Below are 26476 nucleotides of genomic sequence, written 5' to 3' on the forward strand. Positions count from 1 at the left end.
CAAATATCCGATTACAATTAAAATTCATTGAATTCGAACATAGTGCAGAAATTCAATACAGAATTTATACTCCGATATCACAGTGGAAAATTATTTGTCTCTCACTCACACTGGATAAAATCTAAAAATCTCACTATTTTATTTCATGACTTAGCGTAACTAAAAGTCGTGCACACTTGATCTTTCTTCAAACATTTTCATTATTTGCGGAGGGTCTGTGTATATCTCTCTCATGAGCGATATATTAATATTTTTCTGTCCAGAACTCCTCATCTTATATCCTATTGTTTAAGATAGGAGAGACATCTTGAGTGAATCTACTTACGTAGTGGCTGGCATTTTCGTTAACAATTACCTTACACCAGAAAAATACACTTTCCAGACACTTTGTCCGGCCGGGGTGGCCGAGCGGTTCTAGGCGCTACAGTCTGGAACCGCCCGACCGCTAAGGTCGCAGGTTCGAATCCTGCCTCGGGCATGAATGTGTGTGACGTCCTTAGGTTGGTTGGGTTTGAGTAGTTCTAAGTTCTAGGGGACTCATTACCTCAGAAGTTGTCCCATAGTGCTCAGAGCCATTTGAAGCATTTTGAACACTTTAGTGAACGCCCATCCAAAGCCTGAATAACCACCTTTTGCAGAGCAGATCACTGAGAGACAAGCTAGAAGTGAGACATTGAGGTTCAGGAAGGTAGGTGTGGCAGGCTGCCCTTGGTTGAGGATGTATGGCGCAAACAGCCCGATCAGTTTCACATATTCGCGATTAGGTTTGAATTCGGGGATTTTGGTGCTCAGAAGAATAAGGTAAACTCATCCCGGTGCTCTCAGAAAAACGCGCAAGCCTTGCGACCTATGTGACAGATTGCATTGTCTTGCAAGTAGCTGTCATTGTGCCGAGAAAATACGAATCGCATTTTATGTTGGACATGATACTCAAGGGCACATGCATAGTTGTGTTTTTCCATTGCGACTTCCAGAATGATGAGATCCCCCAGGGAATGCCACAAAACATTCCTTAGACCATAATACTTCCTCCTTTGGTCTGAAACCTGCCAACGATTCTTCCAGGGCTGTGCACGCCGGCGGTCATATGTGCGATGCAGCATGGAAGGTGAATCATCGGAGAAGACCACCTATCGCCTCTCGGTGGACGTCCATTTGCTACGCTGGCGTGCAAATTCCATTCTTCATTCCGATAACCACCAGTCAGCATGGGTCCATGGAGCAAGTGTCAGCTGCAGAGACCCATATGCAGCAACGGTCGCTAAACAATCGTTAAAGAGTTGCTGTTGGCACCCCTTTGGTTCATCTGTGTGGCCAGTTGCTCAAGAGTCTCAAGTTTATTGGCCCATTCACATCTCTGCAGCCGTCATTCCACCCTGTCATCTATGCCTATGATGTACCTCAGATACCATGGCGCCAGTTTGGGATAGCGCCATTTTGCATGCCCGGTATACTTTAACCATAGCAACACAGGGTTTACAAACTCAGGCGTTTCGGAAATGCTTCCATCATTGACTCAAAATCCAATGGTCATACCTTTTCGGTCGTCTGATAAATCGGTCACTTTTCAGATTACGATAAAGACTGCACTGTTGTCTGTATAGCCCCCAGCATGCGGTGGTTATTTCACATTGACGTGAGTTGACTGTGTACATTTCTAACGTATTAGTCTTAATTGTGTGTAGTTACTAAATATCAACAATATCTTGTTAGCTTCAAAAAGAATTTGTTATTTGTAACTTACAACTATCAACTGAAATGGAATAAAGCTAGCTCAGTGATGAGGGGAAAGAGAAAATTGTTTTACCTAAACTTATAAAAATGATGGCACTTTGTAGCGGCAAAACACATAAATGAAAGAAGTATTATATGCCCTATTAAACTTATTTAGCTTCTCGGTAAAGGTATAATGCCGGCTTTAAATAAACATGGCAATGACATATATTATACATAAGAGCTGGAGACTATGAACTTGGTGTTGGATAACATTTCCTTAGTTTAACTGCAGTGGCTAAGAATCTTTAAATTAATGCATTTAATCGGACCATAATAAATTTTGGTGGTGTTACACTTCTAAGATATGCAACTTCCAAATAGGCCTAAGAAATTTTCCACTTAAGAGACTTGAATTTAATTTGGTTTTTAATGACCCACTATGTCACATACAATATTATGTGATCCTAGAATTTAGTTAAAATAACTTGTTGAGTTTGTAGTGTGTAATCAATATGGTGCCAAGTGAAGCTTACTGTGATAGGTTCAGGTGTGTGGCAGTTCACCTTCCAACGTAAGGCTCTCGCGAGGTGGTGGTAGGCGTCTGCTGGACCGTCATGGAAACAATGCTGGCTGAATTACTCTTTCATGCCATAGCGATTGCAGCAGTGGAGACAGAGCTCAAAAGGCAATCAATGGTCTCTGTGACAGCTGGTAAAGAGATCTAGTGTCAGCAATAGCCAGAACTACGGAGTGCTGTGTGCTCCATTAGGTGATGGCGGCAACCAGCAAGGTGCTGCAATCAGCATGGCGGCACCGACCCCGACTCAGGCAGCAGCGCAAGGTGACGCGTAGCAGACGAGCAGTGTGTGGCCTCAGGCACCTTACCTGCCCCTATTTTCAGCACGACACGTACTGGGTCCCGCAGTATCAAATTTCGACACCCCGTGTGGATGTTGGTGGACTGCAACAGTGAATGCCACACAAAGGCATATGTACAGTGACAGGCTTCACCCACTCAGGTAGTGATGACCTGGCAGCTAGGTGGCCCATACTCTAGCTCATGGCCCACCAGGAAGATGACCATGAGTCTCTCAGTGGGTGATCCGACAGTGTCAGGGTGCCAAGGCGGTAGCAGTCACACTTGCAGCGACTTGCTGCTATTAATGGCAGCGTCTGATATGGACAAATCCCTACTCCTCTGAGAGGGAAGATGGGTGTAAAGCTCACCTCATAACTATTCGCTGTCCGTGAGTGCGTAGATAATAACGCCAGTCTGAATTATGGCATTAAATCTACAAGTCGGTTCGGTTAGTGTTTCTGAAACAGCAGCGATCGTGCACACTAAGTCATAACAGGTCTTAGATGTCGAGAAAAATCGTTCGGCTGCACGATACCACTTTTCCTAGCTTGATACTCATCGTGTAAACTTCCAAAGCGAAGATCGAATAAATATTTATTTGTTTTCAACATCTGGTTTCAACAGACTTTGCTGTCACCCCCTGGCCTTCCAGTTCGCTACGGCACACAGTTCTGTTTCGTGCTATGCAATTGAGCTGTCATGCAAAAGAGTGCCTCACTCAGAGAGCATCCCAGCTGCCCTTGAGAACTTCAGCACCAAAAATCGCTTCTCAGTCAATATGTAGTTCTCTTTTAGGGTATCAGCATTCTTCATTTACGATAATATGCTGTGGAAAACACCAGCATGACTCACAGAATCAGAAACGCCAGATTCTTTACTCCACACATAAACAGCTTCATCTTGATCCAATTTATGATATCCACGAACCCTCAATACAGAAGTCATCGTAGAATAAGAAGTTCCTCAACCTGAAGATGATAGCAAAGTCTGTCGAAACCGGTTTTTGTTAGTAAAGAAATATTTATGCGATTCTGGCTTTAGAAAGTTTTTACCAAGTTAGACAGATCGTTCCTGCTGATTACTCAAAATGAGAAAATTCATTTCTACATTCACATCAGCGTTTTCAGTAGCCCTGTCTGCATCGTAATGTGTTCAGCATTCTCAAATCAATTAATATTAGTTCTTGCACCAGGTTGACCAACATTTTGCGATACACTCCTTATGATGTTGTTCTGCTGATTCTTTAGCAAAAGGCATTCGCTATACCAGTCTGAAACGTGGCACAACACTCCTGTCCCCTTCAGGAATTCCACTGGACTGGCTTGTCATACATTTAGATTTCTGGAGAAATCTCTCAACACATTCATAGTTTGACAGATATGTATAATATTCCTCAATTTTAGTTTTTCTATTTCAGGGTGAACCGCACTGTTCATTGGCGTGTTATTACAGTAATTAGGGTTTTCCAAACTGAACCCAATCTTCTGGCTATCAATGCTCTGACAGCACTAGTGGTCAAACATTTTAGCACCTATAGGGGATAAAGGTTACACTAAGTAGAGTCGTAATCACAACAGCACCAGGAACCGACAGACTTACTGCCTTGACTTAAACGAATTGCTCACTACGGTATGTCAGTACATTCTGGAGCATCCGCTACGTGGTAGTGCGTCCTTCATAAGTTTGCATCAGTTCGTTCAGTGAATGGAGTAGGTAACGGACTAGGGTATAGTTAGGTATATTAAGTTCTGGGCGGGGAGTACCTCCAATAGGTTATCCGACCAGTATATCAAGAGCTGTGTCATATTCACTACAGCGGACGCAATGAAAGTGGCTTTGGGGCGAGGATCTGCTCCTGATACGTGAAAAGTTGTGCCAGTAGTAAGTAACCCACTACCTTGTAGTTCTTGTCTCAACATCCTATTAGATCGACACCCACTCGTAGCAATTTACCGTAATAACCTTAGGTTTGAACATGGAATAGATCCAGTGCATGCAGTAACCTTTGGAAGTAAGGGTTCGGAGCTACAATTTTCTGAACGCATCGTCCTGCCTCTCCATTTCCTGAAAAAAAAAACAGCTATGTAGTGTGTCAGGTGTGCTCTTTTGCGTAACCTTACGATCCTACAGTCGAATTTGCAGTGACCCCAAACAATCATGCATATTACTTAAAGATAACAATAATGCTACATGACAGAAATGTCTTACTAAATGATAATTAATAGGGCTGGCATAATAAAAATGAATATTTGGTTACCACACGTATAGAGTTATTAATGAGAGGAGAGATCACCTAACGATAATTGAAACAAACGGTCATTACAACAGCTAAGTTTATTATCGAAAGGCAAGACACCTAAACTACACCCTGAGGTAAACAATTGAACATTTAATATTTCGATGAAGGAATTCTGATCATCTTGGCACAGGAGGTTGGGCATGAGAAAAACAAAGTTACGCAAATAAACCATGAACGCGACCAGTGACTATAAACATGGTAAGTTATAGGAAAAACATGAGCAAGCAGGGTTAAACACAAGTGAGATCGCCAAGGCGCATATTGATAGTAAACTAGCTGGCTGCAAAACATTAAAACGGAATAACTGGCTCCTCAAGGGAGTGAACTAATATTGCGTCCCTACAGAATTGGTCCAACGTGCCAAAATCATGCCGGAAATACGGAAGGCATTGGCAGTAGTGGGTGAATATTCTGATAGCTCTCTGTTTGTATCCAGTACTCAAGCGTAAACATCCTTCTTTGTGACGGCAAGGCTCACCAGAAAGAAGTAATAACTCCACCATCTAGCAGCCTTTCCCTTTATCCCTCTAACTCCTAGCAGGGCGTATCTTCATTCGGTCAAATGACCATGATTAAGCTAAAATGGCATAAACGGAAGGAATGTTTTACCTCAATCTGAACAAAATTATTTGCTTTTTTGAGCCTACCTTAGTATGTAAAAATTCTTACAGTAACATCTGTGTACAGCCGTTTTCGTCAAGAAGCAAGGCCCACTACAGCCGGTAACACTGGCGTTTACGTCAGCTTAGCTTGATACTGGTCATTTGACCGAAACTAGTAGTGAAGTGTTTAAATTTGTTACTTGGACCAACAAGAATAACCCACTAATAATTAGTGGCTGCGAAACGCATATTGTCTGTTTATCAATCTACAGGTTGTCCCAGAACTGTTGCGACAAACGTCATCCAAGGACGCTACAGAGCGTCGAAGTTACAGGCGCCGCCGCCTGCCCCTGGACCACCCCTCCAGCAGCTAACATGACTTTATACATTGACGCACGGAAGACTGAATGTCACGAAGGTCAGTAGAGGATGGAGTTTGCTCCTGCGTAGATAGCCCTTTCTTTCCATGAATGTGAAGCTCTTTTTCCTCGGTGGATCACGGTTTCGGACATGGGTTTCCAACTGCAGTTTATGGAGTTCAGTTTTCTCCCAGAACCCACTAAAATCTCCATTGTCGTTCTGCGTACAGGAAAAATAAACGGCAGATGGGAACTCATGTCCGAAACCCAAATCCACCAAGGCAACAGAGCATTACATTCTCCGGACACAAGGCCTTTCTACGCGATGTTCTCCACTGGGAATCGTGGCAATGAGTCGTGACCCCATAATAACAAGCAACATTAAGAGACGTTCCATTGACGGTCCGTCAGCCTACAAAGTAAGGTTTGAAGCCCAATGGGACGTCTAGTGGCAATCGCGGATGCCTATAACTTCTACATCACATGGCGTCGTTGGATCACGTTTCCCGTAAACACCCTATGTAAGGAGGAAAAGCCTTGTTCACATTAGTTGGCGTTGTACGAGGGTCAGTGCAAAAGAAATGCACACTATTTTTGTAAAATAAAGATTCCATTCTGCATGTGTGAAACTTTTACAGTGCGTAGATAGATACTTCCCGCTTGTTTTCAAACTTCGTTCAACCTGTTCCCGTGAGTGCCGCCATTACAGCATGTCTTCAGGATGGCTGATAAGCTTGACGGTCCTCAGAAGCATCGTGCTGTCATAGAATTCCTGTGCTGTGAAAACGAGACAGTCGGAAACATCCACAAGAGGTTGAAAAGGGGTATGGAGATGCTGCTGTCGATCGCAGTACATTAGTCGGTGGGCAAGCAGGTTCCGTGATGAAAGCGGGCACGGCAATATTGAAGATTGTCCTCGCAGCGGTAGACCTCGTACTGCACACACTCCAGACAATGTGCAGAGAGTTAACGAATTGGTGACTGCTGACAGACGCATCACAGTCACGCTACTTTGGGATAGGGGAAGGAAGTGTTTGCAGGATACTGAAAGTGTTGGCGTTAAAAAAGGTTTGAGCCAGGTGAGTTCTTAGGATGTTGACAGTGGCTCACAAAGAAACAAGAAAAACGATATGCAGCGAACTTTTGGAACAGTACGAGAATGGTGGAGATGAATCTCTTGGAAGAACTGTGACAAGTGATGAAACATGGCTCAATCATTTTATCACCAGAGACGAAGAGGCAATCAATAGAGTGGCATCATGAAAATTCAACCAAGAAAAAATATTAAAACCACACTTTCTGTTGGAAAAGTTATTGCTACGGTGTTTCTCGATTCCGAAGGACTCTTGCTTGTGGACATCATGCCAACTGGAACCACCATAAATTCTGATGCATATGTGACGACTCTGAAGAAATTTGTAGCTCGACTGAGTCGTGTTCGACGACATCGGCAAAAGCAGGATGTTTTGCTGTTGCACGACAATGCTCGGCCACATGTCAGTCAAAAAACTATGGAAGAGATCACAAAGCTCTGATTGACAATACTGAAACACCCACCTTACAGTCCTGACCTGGCTCCATGTGACTATCATCTCTTTGGGAAACTGAAAGACTCTCTTTGTGGAACAAGGTTTGAAGATAATGACTCCCTTGTACACGCTGCCAAACAGTGGCTCCAACAGGTTGCTCCAGAATTTTACCGTGCTGGTACACAGGCGATGGCGTAGGGCAGTTGAGAGGGATAGAAATTATGTGGAGAAATGAAAATATTGTTTCTGAAGGATGTATCTACACACTGTAAAACTATCAAACATGTAGAATAACAGATGGATTTAAGAAAATATAGTGTGCATTTCTATTGGAGTGACCCTCGTATGTGTTGAAACTTACAAGATATTCGGCTACATGCCCTACAATAATCTAACACACACAGCACTGAGACTTTTAGTGCTACACTGTGTGAAATGTGAGTAGTATCAGTGTGAGGGTGCTGCCTAGAAGTGTGAACTGAGTCAGTTTACAGCAGTTGTCAACTTGCTGTGGTAGAATACTTAGGGACAAGACCAGTAACTCACGAATAATATTAGTAAGCATCCAGAATCTAGGAAAGTGAAACAACGTGAGAGGAGTCGCAAGAACGCCACACACTCTATCATATTTCCGATACTAACCTGATGTGAGAGCTTATGGAAGGCACGCTCGCACACAAAGGTGTGCGCCATGCGGAAGAGCCAGGTGCCGTTTGTGTCTGCGACGCTGAGCGTCAGCGTGAAAACGTCCAGGTCTGCTGTGCCCTCGCTGTACAACACGATGACCGTGGAGACGAAGAACGACAAGTTCAAGGCTAACACGCCGACGGTGTAGAGTCGGTAGCAGATAAGTGATGTGGCGCTGCCGCGTGGGTGTGGCATGACGGCCGTCCAGTGCAGAGGCCGCAGCAAGTGGTTGAGGTCGCTGGCAGTCTCTGCTGCCGCCGCCACTGAAGGAGACTGCGCTTCGCTGGCCATATTGTGGTACTCCCTGCAGAGAGAAATGGGAGTATGAGCGTACGGCTTCGCTTTTCAGCGACTGTTATCGACAAGAGGCTTGGTAAGTACCGTTAACATAAAGTTACCGGTACAGTTTGCACAAATATCGTGATAGCAACATATTCTTGTTCTAAGCACTGGGCCATTCCATCCGGTGTGCCGAAGGAGTGACCCAATCAGCAGAGTGTCAGAGCATCTACAGGGCATGTTATAGTGAGCGATCAGTGCAGGTACAGAGAATATTCCTCGCAATCGGGTACATATGATTAAAAGCAATTCCAGCTCAAGGACGAAGCCAAAGTCACTTTTACGATGTGCTTGATAGAGTTTCAGGAACAACTAACTCTTCCAGTCGCACAACAGAGAGGATTTCAGAGGGAAACATAGCTGCAAGTACTTTCCGAGATTCCACTGGTTCAAGACGGACGCTGAAGAAGCAGAAGAAAATGTTGTATTCACGTACATACATGGAGATTATACTGTGGAGACAATGGCATATCTCTTAATATCGTCTAGGACCTTATTTTGGCCGTCATATTTCAGCAACTCGACGTGGCATGTACTCAAAAAGCCTTTGGAGATCCTCCGTGGAAATACTGAACCATGGTGCCTGTACAGTTGTGTATAATTGCGTAAGTGTTTCCGGTGCAAAGTCATGTGCACGACCTAAGCTCTCGATTATATCCCACAGATGTTCGTTAGGTTTCTTGTTGTGCGACCTCGACAGAAAAGTCATTCGCTCGAATTGCTGAGAATGTTCTCCAAACCAATTACGAACAGTAGTAGGGCGGTGATATGGCGCACTATGTACCGGGACATCCTCCTCTAGCGTTACATTTCCTCAACAGCAGTAGGCGATACCAGTATTATTTTCAAATTTTGGACAGGTCAATATTGTCTCAGTTGCTTTTCTGAAATCTTTCATATAATTTTGTACACAGTATGTTATATTCCAAGCTAAAATTTATGAAAATACATTATGAAAATACATTATGAAAATACATTAATTTCGATGCTATAATCGAAAGCTACTAGTTATGAATGTAAGTTAATATAATTTTTTTAGAAACATTTGAAATTACGAATTATTTGCTCACTTAAAATTTCTATTAATTCTAAAGCCTTCCTATACTATTTACTATGTTTATTTCTGGATTCTTTTATGAAATAATAACCGAAATTGATAGTGTAAAGAAAACTTGTAGGAATTAATTTTTTAAGAAAAATTGTAAACCCTTTGGAATATTGTTTTTTGCGCAGACTGAGAGAGTCGTAAGCGTGCCTCTGTGTGAACCGACGTATTCTTGTATAACAGGTGCGAACAAAGTAATATCGGCTTAGTTAATGTGAAAAATCATAAAACTGTATGACATACTAAAATGTGAAAAAATGTATTTTGTGTAAAAATATTCTGCAACAACAATCTTCAAATTTACTTAGTTCAAACCAACCGTGAGGACCTGATGTGAGACTTCAGCTTCAAGAATCAAACCCTTAGAAAAGAAGAACTGCAGCTATCTCAAGCGACGAGCTAAGTAAACTTGGAAGTTTATTGTAATCTTCGCTCCTCTCAGAATCTTCATAGAGACTTAGCTTATTAATTGCTTGGACTGGGCGTTGTTTAATGTGGACAATAGCTTTAAGAAGGAAAGAGAAGGGAGATTACAACTGCCATGTTAAAATTAAGTCTGTGCCAGAATGAGATTTTCATTCTGCAGCGGAGTGTGCGTTGATATGAAACTTCCTGGAAAATTATAACTCTGTGCCGGATCAAGAGGTCCCAAGCTCGAGTCTCGATCCGGCACGTAGTTTTAATCTGCCAGGAAGTTTCATATCAGTGCACGTGCTACTGCAAAGTGAAAATCTCATTCTGGAACCACGCCCCTGGCTGTGGCTAAGCCATGTCTCCGCAATATCATTTCTTCCAGGAGTGCTGGTTCTGCAAAGTTCGCAGAAGAGCTTCTGTGAAATTTGGAAAGTAGGAAATGAGGCACTGGCAAAACTGAAGCTGTGGGGACGGGTCGTGAGTCGTGCTTGGGTAGCTCAGTTGGTAGAGCACTTGCCCACGAAAGGCATAGGTGCCGAGTTCGAGTCTCGATCCGGTTTTAATCTGCCAGGAAGTATCATGAAGTCCGTGAATGACTGCAGATCATCTATAAGTAGCGAACGTACCACATTTCCAGTCAACGATCGGTTCAGTTTGACCAGCGGACCCCGTCCATTCCATGTAGACACAGCGCACTCCATTCGAGAAACCACCAGCTTGCTCAGTGTCTTGTTGACAACCTGGGTCGATTGCTTCGTAGGTTCTGCATCACACATGAACCCTACCATCAGCTGTTATCAACTGAAACCGGGATTCTTCTGACGAGGCCACGGTTTTCCAGTCTAGTGTCAACTCAATATGGTCAGGAGCCCTGAGGAAGCATTACAGGTGATGTCGAGCTTTTAGCAAAGGCACTCGCGTCGATCGTCTGCTGCCATAGCCCATTAAGCCCAAATTGCGCCGCACTATCGTAATTCATACGTTCGTCACACGTCTCACATTGATTTCTGCGCTTATTTCACACTGTGTTCCTTGTCTGTTAGTACTGAAAGCTCTACGCAAACCCCGCTGCTCTCCGTTATTAAGTGAAGGCCGTTGGTCCTGTGTTGTCAGTGGTAATGTCCGATTTTGGTATTCTCACCACACTCTTTACAATGTAGATCTCGGAATACTGAATTCCCCAATGTTTTCGAAGATCGGATGTCCCATGCGTCTAGTTCCAGTTCGCGCTGGAAGTCGGTTTATTGCGGTCGTGCTCCCATAATCACGTCGGAAAACTTTCCACATGAATCACCCGAATATGAATGACAGCTCGGCCTATGAACTGCCTCTTTATACAATGTTACCACCATTTCTGTAAGTGCATCCCACGACTTTCTTTAATCTCAGTGGATAAATGAAGTTCCAGTTTCAAAGGGGTGAAGTAAACATTGCTCAGAATGACGTCAAACTTGAAAGGAATTATATCGAACAAGGGTGAAAGATATTGGAAACAAAAATAATCTTTTAAAGGAAATGTTATAACTAGACGGCGCTGTTAGTGGTAAATATGCAAACGAAAAGACGTGGTGTAGGCGGCTGATCCTAAGTTTGCTTCTGAGACGCTCGGAATGACTGTCTCAGTGAGCGATCGCGCAATGCTGGTATATCTCTTCCGACAATGACAGTGAACTATTAGCCCTGCAGATGATCCGTACACACAGGGATATGAAAAGAGGCATTATTCCGATGTCTGCGAAGAGTCTGGAGAGAATGATTAGAAATTCGAAAGGATACTTTCTTTTGAAGTACACTATGGCAGAGGAAGGAAAACATTTGATCCTATGTCAGTGGGAGACGTGACCACAGCATTCCGGAAGAAGTCGAGAGCTGGTCTGCATTTTCTGGATGCACGCAGTGCACAGGTAACTGCCCGAACTTTGAATATGCCTGTGAGTATGGTGCATAAAATTATACGAAACATCCAGTGTTACTAACCATATTAAATCACTTATGTTCAGGAGTTGTTTTATGCTGTTCTGCCAGTAAAGTAAAGGCTTATTCTACAATTTCTTGCTCGCATGGAAGTGGACCATGTCGTAGCGGTTCCTTATTGTTAGAGGGCCCGCACAACCGACACGCAAGAAGGGTTGCCGACCCCCTTTTAGGAGCGCGGAGAGAAACATCGGCAGCAGACAAAAACAATTAGAGACTTTCCTAATAAACACGGAACTACTTCGCCAGACAACATGTGACGGTGTTCCACTAATCAGAAATCATATGACTCACGTAGCACTCCGTCGACCTGGCTTTATAAGCACGCCTACACAGTCAGACTGGCAGAGTTTAGCTCCGGTCAATACTTACGCCGGTCGCAGCATTGTATTCACTCACTGTAGCATTTGTAGCAGCACGTTGTATTTAGCATTGTGCAGAGAATATTTTGCTCAGTATTTTCATCCATAGTCTTGTTTCTTTATTTGGTTTTTCACTTGTTGTTCCTGCGTTTAAAACGTAGTGTATTCCAAGAAGGCATTTTTTTAATTATAGTAAAGTGTATACAAATTGACTGGTAGTACTTTCTCCTGCCGACCGCAGGACACAACAGACGACGAACGGCTATGGAACATTCTGTGGGCAGATGAAGCTTATTTACCTTTTCAAGGATTCTTCGGTACACAGAATTGTAGAATATGGTGGAAGGAAAATCCCCTCCCACATCAGCCGGCACCTCTTCATTCTGCAAAGGAAAGTGTGTGGTGCGGCTTGACGGCATCGATTATCGTAGGGCCACATTTATTCATGGATATGGCTCCTGCGGGTGCTGCTACCTGTACAGTAAGCGGTAAACGCTGTGAGAGTCTTTCGCACATCAATTTTATTCCTACACTTTCACAGCTTGGATGATGGGTAGCATCATTTATATGCAGATTGGCGTTCCTCCGCTTGTTGCACAGCCAATGAAGCAGCTACTGAAGCGACATTTTGGATACGCTAGACTTATCAGCCATCGTTTCCCTACACCCTGGCCATTCAGATCACCTGATCCCAATGTACATGACTTCTGGTTGTAGGGTTAGCTGAAAGACGCTGTGTTCAGTGCTCCAATCACAAACGCAGTGGAACTGAAGGCAACGCACTTTGAACGTGACCCCTGAGACACAGCGATCTGCTGCGGAACATGTCGTTGCTCGACTTCATCGTGTGGCAGCAAACGGTGGACAACACATTGAATATGTCTTGAGCCAGTAACCAGATAGTTAAATACCGGTTTTATTGATGCTTTTATGCAGTTTTTGACACAGGATATCTAAATACTGATGTCAATTTTTTTTTTTTTATTTCAATCCAGTTAATGCGTTCTGTGCACTAGTATCCTAAAGCAAATTGGAAATGGAAGAGGTTGAAATCGAAAGACACAATCCGGATTATTTGAAAAAAATACTAGAAAGAATGTGAACTGCTATTAGGAAAAGAATAAGCCTTTTCAGAAGCGTAACCAGGGCCCGCAAATTATTTTCAAAAGGGCGTACGAAAAAATCTGGGTAAGAGCATGAAACATTGAAAGTCAGTGTGTGCCGCAAATAACAATGGTGGGTGACCATGTGATGCAGTAGTCACAGAAATTAATGTATCCAAGGACATTTAATGCATTAGAAATACGAAAGGTTTTCTCTATAAACCTCCATTCCCTTTGGATCTATTTAGAAAGGAGAAATGTATCTTAATTTTCTGGTCTGCACATTTAAAGTTTCTAAAACAGATTAAATAACTGCATTTCATGATCATTGCTAAAGTGGTAAACGTAATGTTGGGTAACAAATTCCGCTAGTGTATGAGTTCATTGGAGGAAATAATGACGTCAAAGAACCTGTCCCGTATTTTATCGACAGAAGCAAACCAAGCGGCTGCCACACTGATCTAAGTGTTCATGAAGTTAACATGTATATGATATTTTTCGTAGCTTCACTATCGACTGCAGTTACGAGAAAACGCAGTATGAGTAGTATAGCGCGCTGCAGATCTGTACAAAGCACGCCAATTTAGCACGGTTTTTGCTCAAAAGTGTTGCGAAAGTGACTTTCGTAGCAAAACATCGAATAGGTATTATGTACGAGTTAATCTTTGGTATTATTTAGTAGTAGATTATTAAAAATGGAAGAAAATAAAATATTTAAACCATGTGAGTCCTAACACCATGGTTATGGTCAGTGTGCGTTGTAGCCTTCCTCAGTACAGAAACCATGAGCCGCGCCTTTTCTAACATCAAGTTACGTCGGAAATGTCACGAAGAAAATCCAGTTATTAATGTCAGTTACATTTTTCTAGTGTAGAACACGATACATTACGTCCTTGCTTCCGAAGAAAGTGCTTATCGAAGTGAAATATTAGTGAAAAACTTTTAAAACTTGATCGCTGATGTTTGATCGATCTTTGTGTCACCAATAACACAACTTAAACTAGGCTGAGGATAGAAAGCAATAAAAAAACTATGTAGCCAGTGAGTAACGACTATTGTCTTGTAATACAGAACATGATGCATCACTCTCTTCCTCTATAAAATAGTGAGAAACTAGGAGAAGCACTAAAGAAAGATTTCAAAAAGTGTCACATGTTGAAAGTTCCTCCAGTAGAACGTAACTTTAAGTAGGTCTAAAACTGAATATAGTAAATAGCTACATCAGCCAATTATTATCGTCAATTACATTTCGTTAACGTAGAACATTATGTATTATCATTTTCCCCGTTCAAAAGGTGTTCGATGAGGTAAATTGTTGGCTCAAATGGTGTTTGATGAGGTAAAACATTGCTGAAATTCTTCGAAACGCTAATGGTAATGATAGTTCATTTGTTCTATCCATTGACTTTTAATGTTGCTTACAATACCTGACGATCTCCATCACACATATAAACGATTACCATCGACATTCAGCGCAGTTTTTTTTTTTTTATTTTGATCATATTAACGTCGTAATGTGGAACTGTAGTATATTGTCAGTAAAAAACCGTAGTAGATTTTACTCACAAATATTGCCGAATATGACACAACAAGACATGTTTGCTGAATTCACTGTGAAAATAGCTGCAATATCAAAATCCCGAGGAGGTTGGTGCGCCCTACCCACAATGTTCCAAACGTTAACTGGGGAGAGATATGTCGATCATGCTCGTCAGGGTAGTGTTTTCTCTCACGAAGAAAACCGTTAGAAACTCTCTTCTCGTGCTGGTGGGCGTTATCTTGCTGAAATGTGAGCTCAGGATGGCTTGCCCAGAACAAAACGAAAAGGGGACGCAGAATATCGTCAACATAAGGCAGTATTGTAAGGGTGCCACGGATGACAACCGAAGGGGACCTACTATGAAATGAAACGACTCCCCAGGGCACAACACGTGGTTGTTGGGTCGTGTGGCAGGAGACAGTCAGGTTTGTGTCTCATCACGGTCCAGGGCTTCTCCAGACTCGTCTTCACTGGTCATTGGGGCTCAGTTTCAATCGGGACGCATCACTGAAGACAGTTGTATTCCAATCAGTGACGCCAGAGACATGTCTGGAGACGCCAGTGTTGAAAGCGGTGGGACACCAACCTGACTATCGATGTCCATACTGCCAGACAACCAGGAGTCATGGTCACGGATGTCGTTTCGTTTCATACCAGGACCCCTTCGGATGTAATCCGCGGCATCATTACAGCACAACAATTCGTTGAAGATATTCCATGCCTTGTTTCCTTGACATTCATGGCAAGCCATCCTGGAGTTACGTTTCGCAAAAATAACGCCAGCCTTCACACGATGAGAGTTCCAACTGCTTGTCTTCGTGCTTCCCAAACCCTACCTTGGCCACCAAGGTCGTAAGATTTATTTCCAATTGAGTGTGCTTGGAGCATGATGGGCAGGGTCCCCCGGCCACCTGCCGATTCTGAAGATCTATCATGTCAGCTGGATAGAATTTGATATGATATTCCTCTGGAAGACATCCAACAACTCTATTAATCACTGCCAAGCCCAATAACTGCTTTGCATAAGGGCCAGAGGTGGACCAACGTGTTACTGCCTTGCTCAGTTTCTGAAGCTCTTTCCCTTGAACACATCATCGAAATTTTTTTGAAGACCACGTGCCTTAAAACTAAAATATTTCATTATGAAATAGAAAATATGAAACGACAGTCTTGTACCAATCTTCTGTATCGTGTCCCTTCATAAAACCTTTTTCTTCTTCCTTCTTTTAAGGGAAGTTAAATGTCTCGCAGAAATTGATATCTTCAATTGGAGGGAGCTTTCATCTCTCAGAACATTGTATGCAAGTTTTAAGGTTAAAAAATCCTCTTGTACGCAGGCTATCTGTACATTTCACAGCTGTGCTACTCAGTCTCGCTGGTGGGTAAGAATGAATTCTAGATGTTGCTCAGTCGCAGGATAAATTCTTGCAACTAGAACAAGGCTTGTAGCAACATTCGCCATTTGTCGATATTGCAAACATGGCCCAAGCTTGGAATTCTACATTAAACTGTATCACCACACTAATTTGACGAAGTTCATTGACATAGCTGAGGAAAGCGAGTTAGTTTCGCTGTCAGTAGGTCCCTGCTCACTAAATTTGTATTAAAGACTGTTTTGCAGACGTTTGATGTGGATTGATTCTTCGTGTCTTTCCTTACACAGAATGAGTAATCTAAATTAAACATCAAAATGTCACGAAATCTTTGCACGCACCAAAATAACAGTAACGACCAAATTTGTGTGAATGACAAGGGCATGCAAGACGGCATTATTCATCTATCCTAACCGTCATTGTTCTTAGTAAAACAGAGGGCACCTCTTCGTTTAAAAACGTATACTACATATTTTCAATGCAATTTTGTGTACTACGGATAAAAATTAATTGGTTTGAAGAAACTGACCTTTATTATTCATTTTTAAAGTTATCGGCTGCTGAGAGATGACTTTAATATGCATTAACAAAAATCTTTCATCGTCTGTCCAATACCGTATCTGAGAAATAGCAAAGCGAGTTTAGATTTAGTCTCACATCGTTAATTCTGGATAACTCCTTCCAAACCATAATTTTAGAACCACTAGCATTACCAGTAAACTGACAAGTTGTACATTATTTCGAGAAAACACAATGTTCAAATGATCTATCTAACATGTAACTTACTGTCTGCGAGACTAAGTCGACTGTTCTGCCAACCACCCCATGAAACACTTCAATCAACTCGACCAGTTCCCACTGAAGATAAACAACCACCAGGAATATTTGCCACTCTTCGCTCTTTCAGCTGCCTTACAAACAATATAGGTCAATTCTCACACGTTCTAACGGTGCTCTTAATCACGTTACACGAGAGTGAGGATGACATTCATGATCAATTTGTCTTCCTCTGTGCTTCAACCCAACTTAAAACCGACTGACCAATGAGAAACGCCGATAGCTTGTGTGTACTTTATGAATGTTGTAAGTAACTCCACATTAGCGCTTCGTTAAACTGTTCACAATGGAGGCATTCTTAACCATGTTCCTGAAAACTGCTCAACATGTGGATCAGCAGCCCACCAAATTTTCAATGAATATCTACGGCTATATTACAAGGATATAAATTTTTCGGTCTTACGAGTGTATGAACTCATAACATAATCTCTCTTCTTCTTCTTCTTCTTCCAGCCATATTTTAAATGATGTATACAAAATTTTCTTGGCACACTCACTAATTGAACAGAAGTCTACATACTGCTTCTTACAAATTTCGGAAACTTTATCGATAAAATGACTCGTTCAGATGGCGAGTTTTTAATTTTGACTTTACCAAATGGAAAAATTTTGGAATACGGAGTAGTATCTGATACATCTAAACAAGTGGCTCTTCGTATAGTAATTAAAATGACTCCAAGTAAACCTAATTTACGTATGGTACTGTCCTATTGGAGTAAAAAAAAAGTAATGGAGGAGAATCTTGGCGAGGAGCAGTTTGGCTTTAGACGGAGTACGGGCACCAGAGATGCAATAGGGCTCCTACGAATCTTGGGGGAAAGGTTTATTGAAAATGAAATGTGCTTCTCCAATCTAGAAAAGGCATTTGACAATGTGGTTTGGGACAAGCTGGTGACTATTATGAGGGAAAAGGGAGTGGACTGGGAAACCAGAAGACTTATAAACTCATTATATCTTAATCAAAAAGTTTCAGTTAAAGTGAGAGGAGAAAGTACAAACTGGATCAGACTAGGAAAAGGAGTAAGACAAGGATACTGTTTATCACCTACTCTTTTCAACCTCTACTTGGAAAATATGATTGACCAATGCTCGTTAGATGACAAAGGAGTAGAAATTGGAAGAAGAAGAGTAGGATGTTTGAGATTTGCTGATGACATGGTCCTTCTAGCCACAGGGGAAAAAGAATTACAGGACTTGGTCACCATTGCAACTAACGGAAAAAATATGGAATGAAAATTAACACAAATAAAACAAAAGTATTGGCACTAGGAGGAAATAAAGAAATAAAAATTATGCTGAATGGAGAAACACTAGAACAGGTGCAAAATTTAAAGTATCTTGGAAGCAGGATAGACACCGACTGGAAGTGCACCACAGAAATTAAAACAATGACAGCAATGGAAAAAGAGGCGTTTTATAAGAAAAGGAGAATCTTCTGCAGCAGAGAACTCAGAGAGAGACTCATAAAATGTCTTGTATGGAGTGTTCTTCTATATGGCGCTGAAACATGGATTATGAGGAAAAAAGACAGAGAAAGGCTGGAGGCTTTTGAGATCTGGACATGGCGGAAGATGGAAAGAGTAAGTCGGATGGACAGAGTAAAAAATGAAGAAGTGCTGAGAAGAGTGGGAGAGAAAAGACAGTTACTAGATGTAATAAAGAGAAGAAAAAGAAATTGGATTGGGCATACATTAAGAAAGAATGACGGACTGATAAAAACAGTCTTAGAAGGTTATGTAGAAGGAAAAGGAAGCGAGGAAGGAAGAGATTGCAGATACTGGATGACATGATGGACGGTACAACATACAGCAGGCTTAAGAAGGAAGCAATGGACCGCAGGAAATGGAGAGGCAAAGGACCTGCTAATATAGCAGATAACTGATGATGATGACTGTCCTATTATACCAACTGCAGGCACACAAAATAAATTATACTCTACGGATCAAAAGATTCCGAGCACAAATCACAACTACAGATTTGTAGTTAAAGCAGGGATTCATTGGAATGTTCTATCATATTCCAGTTCTGATAGTAAAACGAATGCAAACATATAAAACTAAGCGCCTCTGTTGTGAATTTGATCGGTTTTTCGCATAGAGGGGCTCTGATTAGTATCGACGACAACATCTATATGCCGTTACCTAAGACAATTCCATTCTAATAGACCCCAGTTCTTTAGCCGTTTCTGTAGCAATCACTTCGCATTAGTTTACAGCACACTGTATGCATCTAGCAGTGTGGTTGTATATCTAACAGGTTCATACCATATTACCCCTCAAAGTGTGTGAAGCACGAGACTGTGATTCAAGAAATTCAGTAATTATAGCTCTGCGTCAGAAAGGCTATTCTTGAAGGATAATAGCCAATAAAGTTGTAGTAGCTCAATCTCCAGTGGCGTATAAAGTGCAGCGGTTCTAGAAAACAGGTACCAGTGCAAGTGTTTCTCGATCTCGAAGACTCTGAGTAGCATCACATGGGGATTTCAGTTCATATATGTACAGAGTAAACGTCAGAGGACTCGAACCGTAGCTGAGATGAGGCGGCAATTAGTCCCCGAGCAGCACGAATATCTGTCTGAACAGCGCAACGTCGTCTTCATGGACGAGGTTTAAAGGGCTGCATAGCACCCATCAAACCTTATTACGCAAACAATGTTAGGTGCAAAGATTTCAGTGGGGACAGCAACATAAAAACTGGAACGTGCAGCAATGTTTTAAGGTGTTATTCACGGATGAATGTAAGTTTGAAATATTTGGAAGCCATCGTCGAATGTTTTTCGAGTTCGTGGAGAATATATTAAGACTCAGTGCATGACGGCAACGGTAAAGAATGATGGAGGGTCGGTCACATCGTGAGGATGTTTGGCGGTTGATAAAGTCGGCTATGTAGCGATAATTAATGGAGCATGAAAGAATGAAAATATTCCAGGATACTTATCAACAATGCAATTCCACTCGACAAGAGACTTACTGGTCGTGGGTTTGTTCTGCAGCAGGAAAATGATTCCAGCGTGCTTCTAAATTGTGCAGAGCTTACATTATAGGAAAAGAGAAATGTGGATTGCAGGAGAATATGATTTAGACAAGTGCCATTCAACTCTTATGTCATGAACATGAAAAGGCGGTGAGGAAACTCAGGTCATCTAGCCTCAGGATTTGCGAAAAAATTAACTTGAGAGGGAAGTCAGAAAACTGAGGTCATCTAACGTCAAGAGCTATGCGAAAATTTATGGACGCGCAGAACCTCAATATCTGCAGAAACCCAAAAAAATCTTATCTGAAGAATAGCAGCAATCTCAGCAACTTCTCGTACGGGAAAAGGTGGATACTTTGAAGAGGCTAAAATCTAAATAATATTGTGTTGCACTTACTGATGGTGGCGGAAAATATTTATTTTGTTGGTCGGCTTATTTGTACGACGTCTTTGGACACTGAAATAAATTGTATAGATTTTATCATAGGCGATTAAAAACTTTTGACCGTCGGTGCACATTTTATAAACATGGCAAGTTAATTGGTGCATGTTAAAGAGGACTGAACTCCGCAACTGTGTACTAAATTTCTTGAAGAATTACAGCAAGCAAAGACGTTTGCATAGCCCTATTTACGTCTAGTCATGTTTCACGCCTTCAGCCATCTTGTTTTGGAGTAATGGATTTATTGTTTTTTTCGATAGAACCGTGCAACGATGAGGATAGAAATGTGTTACTCGAATTCAAAATGGGTGAAAATGCGTGAAGTTTCTGAAATACAGGCATACAAAAAGAGCTAGATGCAGTATTTCTAGTAATTTCTATCGCCTTATGAGTAATCATTTTGGCTTGAGGGATGCGCAGACGAGCAACACGGATCACTACCTCTCTGTATAGTCAGCGAGCAGACATTGCAGAAATTGGTAGCAAGCTCTAATACGAGACAGCGAGAGACACATACTTTTCTTCCGGTAGGCCATACGCTCAAAATTCTGTATTTGCTGTCAAATACGAGCTGAGGAACTTATTACTCGGTCCGGCATACATCTCTCATAATGACAAAGGCAGATTTAGAGGGACTCGGATTTATGCAGAGGGAAACCGAAAAGTGTTCATCCCATGCATCAACGTCGAATGCAAAGGAGGAACATGACTTTCGAACTTTTCCCCCTCGGAGTTTGGATTTACAATAGATGTAAAGAGAAACGATTGATAAATATTAGGAAATGCAGACAGGAACTACATGTTTTTAAATAACGATATATCAACTAGAAATGAAACGGATATTTGATAATTATTCAACAACTGGCCTATACGGCCTGATTTTACTATCTATCCAGCTACCATATAGTCAGTCAATACTGGGTGGGTAACAGATTTTCAATAAATCACGAAAATTTCATAAATTGGATTTTATTTAATTCAGATGTAATGTATTGTAAACAGAAATAAAACGATAACATATTTAATTTGAAACACGGTTTGTAATTCATTTTAACAAATGAATAAAGTAGTACTTTTGCTGAATTATTGGAAAATTATAGTGGGTGGTAAAAAAATACTCCACGTTGAAAGGAGATAAGCAGTTTCTCCTGTCATCGTCAGTAAGGCGGGCTACAGAGAAAAGTCATCCGCTTCATTAACTTGCTGTAAGGCTCTGAAGGGTGAATTCGGCAAACTGTCTAATGCAGATGCTGTATCGCATTGAAACTTCCTGGCAGATTAAAACTTTGTGCCGGACCGAGACTCGAACTCGGGACCTTTGCAAAGCTCCCGAGTTCGAGTCTCGGTCCGGCACACAGTTTTAATCTGCCAGGAAGTTTCATATCAGCGCACACTCCGCTGCAGAGTGAAAATCTCATTCTGTATCGCATTATTTGAACACCAAGGCTCGGGCTGCAGAGTCATTCAAACTGCCTTCTAATAATTGGAGTTGCGCTAGCAATAGCATTTCTATCCTGGCCCTCACACTAAATATTATCATGTTCATTTGGCATATTGTTAAAGCAATCCTAAAACGCCCCGCGAGCTTCGCGAATCACAGTTGATTCAGTCTTGTCTCCGTTAGCTCTTTTAGCAAGTACTGGAGTTAAACAAGCACTGGTGGAAGATATATCGCAGTATCCCAATATGAGCCCGCCCAGCTAGCCGCGTGGTATACGCGGTACTTCCGGAGCACGAGGGCGTGTCGGTCCCCGGCAGTAATCCGCCCGGCGGATTATTGTCGCCGGCCGCGGTGGTCTCGCGGTTAAGGCGCTCAGTCCGGAACCGCGCGATAGCTAGGGTCGCAGGTTCGAATCCTGCCTCCGGCATGGATGTGTGTGACGTCCTTAGGTTAGTTAGGTTTAAGTAGTTCTAAGTTCTAGGGGACTGATGACCACAGAAATTAAGTCCCATAGTGCTCAGAGCCAATTGAACCATGTTTTTGGATTAGTGTCGAGGTCCGGTGTGCCGGTCGGTCTGAGGATGATTTTTAAGGCGGTTTTCCATCTGTCTCGGCGAATGCAGGCTGGTTCCCCTTATTCCGCCTCAGTTACGCTATGTCGGTGATTTCTGCGCTAACACTGTCTCCACGTACACATATCCCATAATTACTCTACCATGCAAACATTTGGGGTACAATCGTCATGTATTAGACGTTTCCAGGGGGTGGGGGGGGGGGGGGGATAAACTGGGGCCCGAACCGCACAATAACCCGTGATTCTGTATGGGGCGTCGGTGGGGGAGGGGAGGGGGGATCGTTTCTAGGTCCTTGGTTCCCTCTTTTCGCTCCAACAGCCATTAGGCAGTCTGTCTTGACTCCGATGTCTAGAAATTTTGAAATCAAGTAATTTGAATTTTCACTTACGGAGCTGAAATTCCATTTTCACTCAGCTTCCAACGAGGCTCTCATGTGTGGTAAGTCGCGGGATATTTCTACTCTCCGATTCTTAGCTAAATATTTAATGCCACAACATGTGTTGTCACTTGGGATATGCAGGAGATACTAGAACTTCCAGAGCTTCAAATGCTTATCTCACTTCTCCTACAAACTTCACTGTTGAGACGACAAATTAGTAAGGGTATCGTGATCAGCCACTTACAGCGACATATCCAGTTTCATTTTTTCGGTGCAAGCTCTACTCTATAAAAGATGAAATGGCACATCGTTCTTATATCGTGTACGACCTGATGCTCAGTTAAAATTACCTCCTTTTGAATCGCCAACTGTTTTCTTTTTTCTTTAGTAAGCTAAGCTTGAATAACAAGTGCAATATAGACTCATAGCAGTAGCGATCTTCCATGCTACTTCAGGCTGGACCATCAATGATTAAGTTGCCGGCTCACTAAAGCAAATGAGTGAAATATGTAGCAGAACCACATTCAGCCAATCGAACACATTTCATCATGTGAGCACTGCCGTCGCGAATAAATAAATGTATTTTACATTGGTCGGTATTCTGGCCATATACAATTTTGTTAAAGTCCCTTGCTATATTTCCTCCAGTGTCAGAACCTAGAAAAGGCTTCAAGCTAGAACTCCACGTTCCAACTGGTATTCAGGAGAGAACCGATTAATTGTGAAACATATAAGTTGCAGAGAGCATGAGGGCACCTGAAATTTTCTTTTCTTCGTGAATTCTGTTTTAGGTGTTAGGAACAATTTTTTGGGAAGTTTACGCGTGCTTTGGAAATCTATTGTGGAGTAAAGCTTCTTCTAGTAGGTCTGCAAATCTGGTCCAACGTTAGAAAATGGCTCTTTCTCTACTGTAACCATCTCTGTTTTTAGTAATGACCTTTTTTGGCTTTTATGTCGTTTACATCCAAACGCTGCTCCATTCCTAACGATTCTGATATAACGAACTACTTTTCTGTCGGTGTTTAACTTGTATGTGGCATAGATGAGGGCGTTGTAGACACGGCAGTGGCAGTATTTATTAAATGGCTGTACATTATGTGCATGTTTCGTCTTCAAATGTTTTTCTCAGGTGAAGTATCTGTTCGATAAAAGTAACATTTTATATCGTTGAAGATACTGAGGGGTATTCTATCAGGTTAAAGTACGTTTCCGCACATACCAAACAAATTTAGTTAAACAGAGCACTCGATAGACAGATACTTACTTAACGTTATCAATTGTCGTATCTGTGGACAAATACTATATAGATCAATGTAATAAAAAAAATTCAAAACAGAAGAATCAAGTACAAGCTAAAGCTTTTGTGGATCCCTGCACGCTTTCCGTCTCCACCCTCAGAAATTTTTTCTCAGCGCAACGGCAAATTTGTTATTCTCACTATGTATATCAAAATATTCTCAAACAGGCTTTCATCTCCTTCCATATTTAATAATTTATTTTCCAAGTAAGAAACTATTTTCAGTAGAAACCTGAAATTAAAACAATCAAAAACTATCGCAACTCCGCAAAAAGAATTTTGAACTGAGAAGAATATAGAAACAACGATTTTATCATTGTTAGTCTCTGAATGAAAATAGTCCGAAAGATGTTTTTCTTTATACGTATTTCACAACTCGCTGCAAGTTAAATAGTCAAGGCAGTCAATCAACACGTCATTCGCTCCTTTCGCTTGTGTACGACGAAGTCCGATTTTACCCAAAACTGCCCGATCGCCGGCACCATACACTTGCGGCCTTACTGAGACGTACAGGTTATAGCAAGCTCTGTGCCGATGTTTATCTTTATATTCGGCTTAGGATATTTGGCATCTGGCTTATACGACAGCTGGGCCTCCGGTATCTGGTATCTGATAAAACACCTATTTCATCTCTGACAGCTTAATATCCTGACCTTTTCTTAGGAAAGAAAGCGTAGTTAGTAAGAGTCAGAGTGCTCTGGACTGTGATCATACGACCCACAAAAAATACAATACGCAAGTTATACCATTATCTGACTCTCAATTTTCCTTGCAAAACGTACATGTATCCATCATACAGTGTTCCTATCAAACCTGCGGCATTTGGTAAATCAGTTACTGTTTGATGTAGCATTGGTTAACGGGGCGAGAGCGTCAATACAAGTATTAGGAAACAAGTTTTTATTTACTCCAAAAAACACTTATGCCAAGTGAAGCAATAATTGTTATAAGGTGTAAGCGTAGCGCGAATCACAATAGACCGGAACTTTCTTACCTGGCCTTTTGTTCAGGAGCGCAGAAAGTGCAGAGTATACTTGGGCAGCGGCAGCTGAGACACATCGTGGTTCCAGCTGATGTGCAGCTATTTAAGAGCTCTGCTTCGTGAGGATGCTTGATTCCCTTCTGTAATTTGATCATGTATTAATCGTGGTGGTAGCAAACGCTGCTCACTCAACTATTACTGGTGCATTTTCCGGTGATCTCCCAAAATAAGCCAGAGCTACGCCTCTGCTCAACTACATAAGTAAAGACGCCTCAGCCCCATAATTAAGTCCCAAATAAAATTTTAAAAATTGTCACTGTCCTCCTTTTGTCCGTTAGTCAGTGGACACAATCATAGTAAATATTTTATTCCTAGCCCCCAATGGCAGCGAGAAGATTTACTTCGGTATTTGTTCCCTGCCCGAAATCTGTTACTGAATCGAGCTTCGGAAACTAAGCCGGAGGTAATTCGTACCTGTTTCCGATCGCTTCTTCCGACTTTCAATTAGGAGCGGCCGGTTATTATGACAGGCATTTACTCACGATTTATATCAAGATTCTTCTGAACTACAAATGCAAATTACTGCTTTCAGTCTGAAGACTGAGACCTCGACATAACAGATGTATATCCGTGACCTCTACGCTCGATCTCCAGTGCAGGAAACCCACATCAAGAGGAATAATTATGGCAACCAGTGTTAACTAAACTCGTGACTTCCACACACTGATTTTTACCTAAGCTTGATGTGCTATTGCAGCTATTAGTGTGCCAATCTGAGATCCTCGTATGTAGTGGTTCACATGCTATGATTAGTCTGCCTGCGTAGGTGAGGGTTCAGCGTGGATGATCACCATCCGGGGCCCCGAGTTCGGTTCCCGGTAGAGCTGCGGACTTTTTCTCGGTGGGAGGAAGGGTACGTGGTGCATTCAGCCTCGCGAGGCTGACTGACTAGCCACTCGACCGATTAGTAGCGGTTCCAAGATCAAGAAACCCGACAACCACTGGGAGAGCGCTGTGCTGACCACATGCCCCTGCGTACCGCATCCGATGACGCCATTGACACTGGTCGGGCGCGATTGCCCCGTATAGGCCCAGAAGGCGGAACTATACCTATGTTATGATTTGGCATCAACACAAGGATGTCGCTAGCTGAAAAGACAAAAGAAAAACCTTGCGAATTTCCGCCTAAATAAAACCATGCCATTGGGTACTTTTTAGCAAAGAACCAAAAGAACTGATTCAAAACTTGAGCAAAAAACAGTAAGGTAACGGTGTATTCTTTCGAAGAC

The 26476-nt window shown here is 42.1% G+C and overlaps 1 protein-coding gene across 1 annotated transcript in view; it reads right to left on the bottom strand.

The window, feature by feature from the left end:
* LOC124620128 (odorant receptor Or2-like) overlaps window positions 1–25264 on the bottom strand; it is a 61477-nt gene extending 36213 nt beyond the window's left edge. The window contains exons 1-2 of the mRNA XM_047146799.1: window positions 25200–25264; window positions 8007–8355 (exon numbers count right to left, since the gene is read on the bottom strand). Of these exons, the coding sequence (XP_047002755.1) occupies window positions 8007–8355; window positions 25200–25264 (414 nt within the window). The remainder of the gene's footprint in view (window positions 1–8006; window positions 8356–25199) is intronic.
* Window positions 25265–26476: the final 1212 nt, after the last annotated feature.

This window comes from Schistocerca americana, chromosome 6 (genome assembly GCF_021461395.2).
Source record: "Schistocerca americana isolate TAMUIC-IGC-003095 chromosome 6, iqSchAmer2.1, whole genome shotgun sequence".
NCBI classification, from domain to species: Eukaryota; Metazoa; Arthropoda; class Insecta; order Orthoptera; family Acrididae; genus Schistocerca; species Schistocerca americana.